The sequence below is a fragment of the Bison bison genome, unplaced genomic scaffold (assembly GCF_000754665.1).
Source record: "Bison bison bison isolate TAMUID 2011002044 unplaced genomic scaffold, Bison_UMD1.0 scf7180017864035, whole genome shotgun sequence".
NCBI classification, from domain to species: domain Eukaryota; kingdom Metazoa; phylum Chordata; class Mammalia; order Artiodactyla; family Bovidae; genus Bison; species Bison bison.
The window spans coordinates 973,288-982,151 of record NW_011494607.1 but is presented as its reverse complement, the minus strand read 5'-3'; the positions used below and the strand labels follow the sequence as shown (position 1 = coordinate 982,151).

Here is an 8,864-nt window from a genome sequence, read left to right as displayed (position 1 = left end):
AATTGCAGAGCAGCCCTGTATACTGCAGCTAGAACAAGGCCATGCAGCAAAGAAGACCCAGCACAGACAAAAAAAAATAGATAAATAAAAATAAAATTTTATATTGTACCACTTATAATAGCAACAGAAAGCCTCAGATACATGAGAATAAATTTAACAAAAGAGATGCAAGGCCTCTACACAACAATGATAGAACATTGAAGAAGGATATTAAAGAAGATCCAGAGAAATGAAGAGAGATACTTTGTTCTGGGGTTGGAAGACTTGATATTGTGAAGATGTTGTCTCTCACCAAATTGATGTATATTCAGTGATAATTCTAGTCTAAATCCTAGCATTTTTGTTTTTAACAAGCCCATCCTAAAATTGGCAGTGCAAAGGGGTGAGGATAGTCAAGGCAATCTTGAAGAAGACCTAGATCACAGACATCAGTACACTTATAAAATGGGGGTTGTCAAAATCCATGGATTGGTATAAAGACACCAGTGGAACAGAATCAGAAATCTTTAGTAGCACATTTATATTTATTTTAAAGTTGGAACTGTAGTACAACAGGGAAAGGATTTCTTTTCATTCAGTCATGGTTGGGCAATTAGAAATCCATGTGGAAGAATCATCCTTACCATACACAATAATGCCATTTGTAGCAACATAGATGGATCTAGAGATACTGTGTGAAGGAAACCAGGGAAAGAAAAACACCATAGGACATCCCTTATATGCGTAATCTAAAAAGAAATGATACAAATGGACTTACTTAAAAAATAAAACAGACTCACAGACTTAGAGAACAGCCTTATGTTAATCAGCAGGAAAGGAAGAAAGGAAAGGATAGTTATGGAGTTTGGAATCAACATGTACACACTGCTGTATTTAAAATGGATAACCAATGAACCTACTGTATAGCTCAGGGAACTCTGCTCAATGTCTTGTGGCAGCTTGGATGGGAGGGGAGTTGGGGAGAGAATGGATACATGTATAGGTAAAAAAAAATTTTAATATATGAACTCATTTTATAACAACTTAAAAAAAGATTGTTAAGTTTGTTATCAGACAATTACAGTTGTAACCACAAGTGTAGCACAACACACTCACTAAAATGAATACAATAAGAAAGACAGTACCACATGTCAGTGAGAGTATGGAACATGTGCAACACTTTTACACTGTTAGTTGGTGTGTACTGCACAGCTGTTTTGGAAACTGGCAGAATTTGCTGAGGCTTAAAGTACACAAATGCTATATCCACAAAGCCGCACTCTTCAGTATATATGCAACAGAAAGGTATTCATATATTCAAAAAAAGATACATACAGGAGTGTTCACAGCAGCACTGTTGGTCATAGCCAAAACTTAGAGACAACTCAAATGTTCATCAGACTATTAATTGTGAAATAGTCGTAACAATGAAAACCCATACAGCAAAGAGCAGGTCAGCTACAACTACGTACCGCAGCGTGGATGAATTGCACAAACTGTTGAGAGAAAAAAGCCAGACACCAAATGGAATTTTCATCAAACTGCAGTTCAGAACCAGGGCAAAAAGCAGTGGTGTTAGAAGTTGGGGCAGTGGTTTCTCTGTGGCATGGGGTATGATTGCAGGGGATTCTGGGTGTGCTGCCCACTTCTGTTTCTTGCTGAGCTGGTGGGTAGACGGGAGAATTAAGTATGAGGGAGGTGCCTTTCTTCTGAAGGGCTTTGAGTTAAGTCGTTTTCAGGAAAGATTTCTTTTCTGAAGGATCTTATGCTATGCTATGCTAAGTCACTTCAATCGTGTCCAACTCTGTGCGACCCCATAAACGGCAGCCCACCAGGCTCCCCGTCCCGGGGATTCTCCAGGCAAGAACACTGGAGTGGGTTGCCGTTTCCTTCTCCAGTGCATGAAAGTGAAAAGTGAAAGTGAAGTCGCTCAGTCATGTCCGACTCCTAGCGACCCCATGGACTGCAGCCTACCAGGCTCCTCCATCCATGGGATTTTCCAGGCAAGAGTACTGGAGTGGGGTGCCATTGCCTTCTCTGGAAGGATCTTAGGAGATAATGATTAACAAACTCTGTCAAGAGTCCCAAGGACAAATAATCATTTATTTAAAAGGCTGTTTAAAAGAATTGGAGAAAACTAGGTTTGGATAAAGGCGTTTGCATTTCTGTTTTATTTTTATTGCAATAATTTCATATCCATTTTCAAAAAAGATAAGGTGGCTATTTAAAAAGTCAGTGTAATTAGTAAATAGAAATTGGAAGAACAAAGCAGAGATGAGATAAAAGGAGAGAACAGGTATGGTATCTACAGGGTAATCTCAGTAGATGGACTTGAACATACTTTCCTTTTACTTCCAGGACATCCAGAGGCAAAAGAGAACCAACTATAATTTCCTAGGTTGAGAGTTATTTTCTTTGTCACTAAAGCTCCGGTGCAGATTTCTTCCCTGAAGCATTAAAAAGGCAACACTTACTGATGTAATGGTACATGTCTTTAGAAATGGCGATATGACAAACGTGTCAGTTGAGTTTTAGGTTGTTTCTTATGATGACCTTCGGTAAAAATGAAGAGAGTGTAATTACTCAGTGAATGTAATGCTGAACCAGTGCTTTTACCTGGTATTCCTGCCACTTGTGGTTTGGGGGTGTCACATAGCGTTGGGGTATTATTTTTCTTTTTTTTTGCTACTTTTCAGAGAGTGAGTTCACATTGTTTCTGTCAACCAGGTGCCCGGGAAGAAAGCAGCGTACAGCAGGCGCAGCGTCGGTCGGCCGTCTTTCTGTCCTTTAAGTCCCCAATTCCATGTCTGCCCCTGCGCTGGGAGCAGCAGAGCAAACTTCTCCCCACAGTGGCTGGCATTCCTGCCAGTAAAGTTTCTAAATGGAGTACGGATGAGGTAGGTTTTACTTTCGTTGTCTGCCAGGGACCTGACATAGGAGTACCAGCTTAAGGAGAGGGCAACATGAATGCGTATGGGGCTTAGTCTTTTTTTTCTAAGAAGAAATTATTCTGAGAGAAACAATGACAACATAGGTTGGATATTTGGAACCTGTACCAGTTAGAGTCTGGCTTCTGTTTCCGAACTGGAATTTTGATCTTATTTTTTAACAGGTGTCAGAATTCATACAGAGCTTACCTGGATGTGAAGAACATGGAAAGGTATTTAAAGATGAAGTAAGTGTTCAACTGAATTGCAGTATGTTTCTTAATGGGGGACACAGCACTGAAATGCAGTGAATAGTGAAATATTCTCAATTGGCAGAGGAGGGAAGAAATGGGTTATGTTGCAATTGACAAAGTGATACTGAGTTGTCTAACAAGCAGTGTTAATCAGTTGTATAAAAACATGTAAGATGAGGAGTAAAGGAAATGTTTGTACCATTTTATGATGCCCCACAGCAGTAGCACTAAACTCATTATTTAAAAAAAACACAAAACTTACTAGCATACATTTATGTAGTATATAGCACAGAAAGAAACCAAAGCAGGAAATAAGCAACGTTTCATTTTTAATAAAGTGAAACTAGTTCCCGTTATTTAATTTTCAAGTGTCATTTTAACACCAAGATTAACTTCATTTGATGCTTATAATTAATATTACCATTATTGCTAAAACAATCCCTTCGATCTTACACATTTCTCATGTTGTTTATACTAACTGACATGCATTACATTTATTAACATCTGCCATTGGAAGTGGAGAAGGAAATGGCAACCCACTCCAGTGCTCTTGCCTGGAAAATCCCATGGACGGAGGAGCCTGGTAGGCTGCAGACAATGGGGTCGCGAAGAGTCAGACACGACTGAGTGACTTCATTTTCACTTTTCATTTTCATGCATTGGAGAAGGAAACGGCAATCTACTCCAGTGTTCTTGCCTGGAGAATCCCAGGGACGGGGGAGCCTGGTGGGTTGCCGCCTTTGGGGTCGCACAGAGTCGGACACGACTGAAGCGACTTAGCAGCAGCAGCTGTTGGAAGCTTATTTTATTAGTTTTTTTCATCTGTCTGTCCAAAACTTCAATGTAAGGGATGATTAATAATGATACCACCTCTAGTGAGCATTAGGACAAAAAGAAATTCGACCTCTAACTACACTAGAAGCCGGAGACTCTTTTCACTAGAGAACTTTAGATATAAGCCACTTGCCTGTCAGCTCCTCCAAGCAGAACAGTCCATTATCACGTGATCTTGGCTCCCAGAAGGTACAGTGAGGACTAAGTCATCTCAGAAGTCTTTGTCCCACATCTGCTGTCCGCAGTAATAAGTTATCTTGTTTGTGCCTGTGTTTAGCCTACACTGTTCAAAATGGCACATTTTCTGTTAAGAACATTGCAACAGAGTAAGAGTGTCAGGACTGCCAAGAATTCAGCCACCAGTCGCCAGTGTCAATATACTGTTAGCTATCATTTATGCTGTGTGTGGTTGCCTGTGAAAATGCACAAGGATCTGATTTTCATCAGCCTTTTTCTGACTTATGTTCTTATTTCAGAAATGTTGTTTTCTTTCTAGTGGATCTTTAATTTGCAGTTACTCAGATTTTGAGCTTCGTAAGGCCCAAGTCCTAAGTGTCTTTGTGTTTCTCTCAGTCGATTTTCTATCTCTAAGCAGACTTATATACCTGCAGGGAGCCATTGTTCTTTCTTTGAAAGAACCTTTGAAAATGATGCAACAGTTTTAAAAATAAATTTCTAGTACATATATTTTATAAACACTACTTTTGGTTCTGTTGATGTCTAGACAGTCCGTATAGATTGCTCTGTTATTTAGTTAAATTAAGGTTCAAATTCACATGATATGTTATTTCTTTGAATAACTTCTTTCTTCATATTATCTTTGGAGACACTCCTCAGGCACCAACCCGATAGCCTGAGGCAGAGCCTTCTTTTGAAGAATGAGGCAGTGAATGTTCTCTGTTCACATGTCATTCATATGTTCATTCTGCTCTTCATTCATCCTGTGAACTCTTGTTAAATGCCTGCCTTGTGTATGTTGCTACATGTGATGCTGTGGTGAGAGGGTTCATTCAGAAGCAATAGGACACGATCCTTGCTCTCAAATGTCTCACCAGGTCAGCAGGCGTGGGGTTCGAGTCCTAGACGAAAACCAGAAAGCAAATCTAAAGTCTTGTAATTCATCTCTGAAAGGCAAATTTGCAGTGCAGGTGTGGGCTGTTACCTAAAACCATCCTTGACTTCTGTTTCTCTTATACACTCCACATATAATCAGTTGAAAAACCCTATTGGGTGTATTTTAAAAGCATGAGGATTCTAGCTCTCTCTCCACCACGACCTCTATGGTCAGAGTCACTGTCATCTGCCAGTTGGATTAAAGCAGTAACTTCTAGCCAGCCGCCTTGCTTCTACTTCTGCCCTTCTAGAATTTATTTCCAGCATAGCTGGGCTGATTCTGCTAGAGCGTTAAGTCAGATCACGTCTCTCCTCAGTTCAGATCCTTCTGGTAGTTAAATCAGAGTAAAAGCCAAGATCCTCACCAGGGCTACAGTCTGACACTCCATCGCCTCTCTCACCGTCTGACCTCTTTGTCCTCTGCCCTCTGCTGACACCGTTCCACACACAGACGACCTTGCCATTCCTAGCATTATCCAGACACACACCGGCTTTCCTGTCTGTCTGGCACGCTCTTCCTCTAGGTGTTCACATGGCTCACTCCACTTCTCAGTGTCCCATCCCAACTGTCCTCCTTCAGACTGCCACCTCCCACCCCGGACTCCACTGCCCACTTACATCCTCAACCAGCAGTTTTCTCATGGCACTAATCACCTTTTAGAATTATTAATTCCAATTTGCTTGTTATGGCTTTTCTTATAGTCTACCTCCTACTCCTAAAATGTAAACTGTACAAGGAGTTTTTGTTTGCTGATTTTGTTTTTATCTGTTTTAGTCTCTGCTGTATGCCCAGGCCCAAGAATAATACTTAGAATATGTGCTCGGTCGTGTCTGACTATTTGTGACCACAGGGACTGTAGCCCTCCAGGCTCCTCTGTCCATGGGGATTCTCGAGGCAAGAATCCTGGAATAGTTTGCCATTTCCTCGTCCAGGATCTTCCCGACCCAGGGGTCAAACCCAGGTCTCTTGTGGCTGCTGAATTGGCAGGCAGGTTCTTTACCACTAGCACCACCTGGGAAGCCCATTTAAAATATAATGGGTACGTAATACATTTTTGTTGAAGGAATATATTCATCCCTTTACGCCCTGAGAAAGACATTCAAAGAGCAGGTCGCTGTAATTTGTGGAGTTAAAACATTGGAAGAGAACCACGAGTACACAGTGGAAAGAGTAATGAAACGGGAGGCAAGAACCCCAAGTTCCAAGTCTTCCTTCAGAGTTTTGGGCCTTTAGCAAGATACTTAATATCTGGAGTTAGAACAGTTTATATGCATTACGAAAGCATAAACAAAAAGTAAACCCAGCAATATATCACAGTAATTACTGTTTTTAGAAAGTCGTTTCTTAATTTACTTCTTTCCACCTGAGGTTATCCTTATGGCTGCACATCAAAGCAGCTTGTGAGAAACCCGTTTTCCTGTGGGTTGATTTTTTCAGATGAATAAATTTGACTTTGCTCACAGTCCCTATTTGGGGTGTTATCACATATATGGGTCAGGGTTTTGTACGTAGCAGAGCAGCTCCCTCGCTGCGATCTACTGAAAGTCAGCCCTCGACACAAGGGTTTGTTTAGGGCTTCCCTGGTGGCTCAGAGATTAAAGCGTCTGCCTCCCATGCAGAAGACCTGGGTTTGATCCCTGGGTTGGGAAGATCCCCTGGAGAAGGAAATGGTAACCCACTCCAGTATTCTTGCCCGAGAATCCCATGGACAGAGGAAGCCTGGTAGGCTACAGTCCACGGGGTCGTACATATAAGAAAGATCTACTTATCAGGAAATGTTTGTACACCTGAACTCCCTGTCTGTGTTGTTCTAGTGTTGCATGTAGAAAACAGCTGATAATTTAACCTTGAATATGTCCCACGACCCTGTGTCCAATCAACTCACAATCTTTTGTCTTTTTTCCTCTCCTTTTAGCAAATTGATGGAGAGGCATTTCTGCTTATGACCCAAACAGACATTGTGAAAATTATGAGCATTAAGTTGGGCCCAGCGCTCAAAATTTTCAATTCTATCTTGATGTTCAAAGCCGCAGAGAAGAACTCTCACAATGAACTTTGAAGGTGGTGAATTTTGAATACCATCAGCTTTCTGCTTTAAAGCTCATATTTTACTCAAAGCACAAAGACAGTTGTAACTTCTAAGTGAGAAGTCTCCAAAAATCTAAAGAGCAGTGCTATCAGATTATTTATATTCCTCAAGAGACAATATATATGAATTCTTACAAAAGTGCTTGAGCTTTTAACCAGGTACTGTCTAACAACAGTCATCTTTCGGTTCTGTTCACTGAGCTAAATTTATCTTTGTAAATCTTTTTGAGGCTGGGGGGGTGGGGGGAAGGGGGACTTCATTAATTATTTATGGAAAAAGTGGGGGGGCAGAGCAAGAACTTTTGGCATTTTGTAAACATTGTTGAATTCTCTTTCATGTACACTGTTTCTTTTTCAATACTTTCAGGAACCTTTTTTATATAATCAAACTTCAACTTAAACCAAATTAGTCAAAACCTGGCTAAGTGTAGCCAGTGGGACTGTTACCTGTATTGTTAATTCTGTGCCATATTTTGAATTGCAACATTATGCTAAGTATAACTTTGCAAGTCATGATATTGCCTAACTGCTTGTCCTGATTCATTGAGGCTGAATAGTTGTAAAAATTACCTTCCTTTAAATCAGTGTTTTTACTTTTGCACGCAATTATGAAATGTTAAACAAATTACTTTCACCAGCATCTTGACTATAATTACCAAAAACGTGTATATAAATAATGGAATTAAAAAAATAAAATATATAAACATAAATAAGGTGATGTATTTGAATGGCATCAGTCTCATGCATTGTGGTACCCTGTGTTTACAGGATTCCAGTGATATCAAAGGAATACACAGTTATATTTGAAGGGGGCGCTGTTTGTATGATCTTGAACTATTTATGAGATTATATTGAGCTTTTCTCTAATTGTCATTGAAATAACTGTGGTGCTTTGCAGAGGTGAAGGGATCGTTCTGTCGATGTAAACACTAATCCCAAAAGAGCTCTGTCTTAGACCTTGCAGTGTCCTCCAAACCCAAAGGTTTTCTTCAGTGTTGGCTAAAGAGAGAGTTGTATAGATTTTACTGAAGAGGCAAGATTTGAGGGTGCAACCCCAGTTGAGGCAAACATTCTAAATGCTCACAAATCAGGAAGTGACTTCCTAAAGCTGCATTTTGGAGAGACCCTCTTCTCTATAAAAGTGTTTGCCTCAGGATAGAAGCGTACAGATGCACTTTAATTGAAAGCCCTTGATTCCCTTTAAACTGAGAGCTGGTAGTGTTTCTTTTGCAAGAATGCATTTCCAACGCAAAAGGTAAATTATTTTATCAGCCTATGTATGTAACTTCTATTTCCAGGATTGGATATTTATCCAAGGATTATTTTAAAAGTAGAAAGTAAGTTTGTAGCATGTTGTCTGAATTCTGGGGAAAGTTTCACCTTTCTCTGTAGTTGCTCTCATTTTTTCTCATGTAGGATTCCCTTGCTCTCTGCCCTGCCCCACACACCCTGTTGGAAGTCTATAGTGGTCCTTTGCTTTTGTTGTAGTTCAAGGTAAAACAGGGCCCATGAAATCTGCCATGGCCCCTTCATTTCTTTGCATGAGTCTGCTTAAAAAAAGTTTTTCGTTGTTAGTTTTTATTTTCTTTATGTTTTGTTCAGAGTTTGTACATTCAAGTTGCACTTGTTATACCTGACATGAATAAAATAAAATCTTAATTGCAGATA

The 8,864-nt window shown here is 40.1% G+C and overlaps 1 protein-coding gene across 7 annotated transcripts in view; it reads left to right on the top strand.

The window, feature by feature from the left end:
- The window catches only part of L3MBTL3 (l(3)mbt-like 3 (Drosophila)), a 104,923-nt gene extending 96,059 nt beyond the window's left edge, over nt 1-8,864 (top strand). For all 7 annotated transcript variants that reach the window (XM_010834637.1, XM_010834641.1, XM_010834640.1 and 4 more), the window contains 3 exons: nt 2,707-2,876; nt 3,092-3,154; nt 7,024-8,864. In XM_010834637.1, coding sequence (XP_010832939.1) covers nt 2,707-2,876; nt 3,092-3,154; nt 7,024-7,167 — 377 coding nt within the window. In that variant the 3' untranslated portion in view covers nt 7,168-8,864. The remainder of the gene's footprint in view (nt 1-2,706; nt 2,877-3,091; nt 3,155-7,023) is intronic.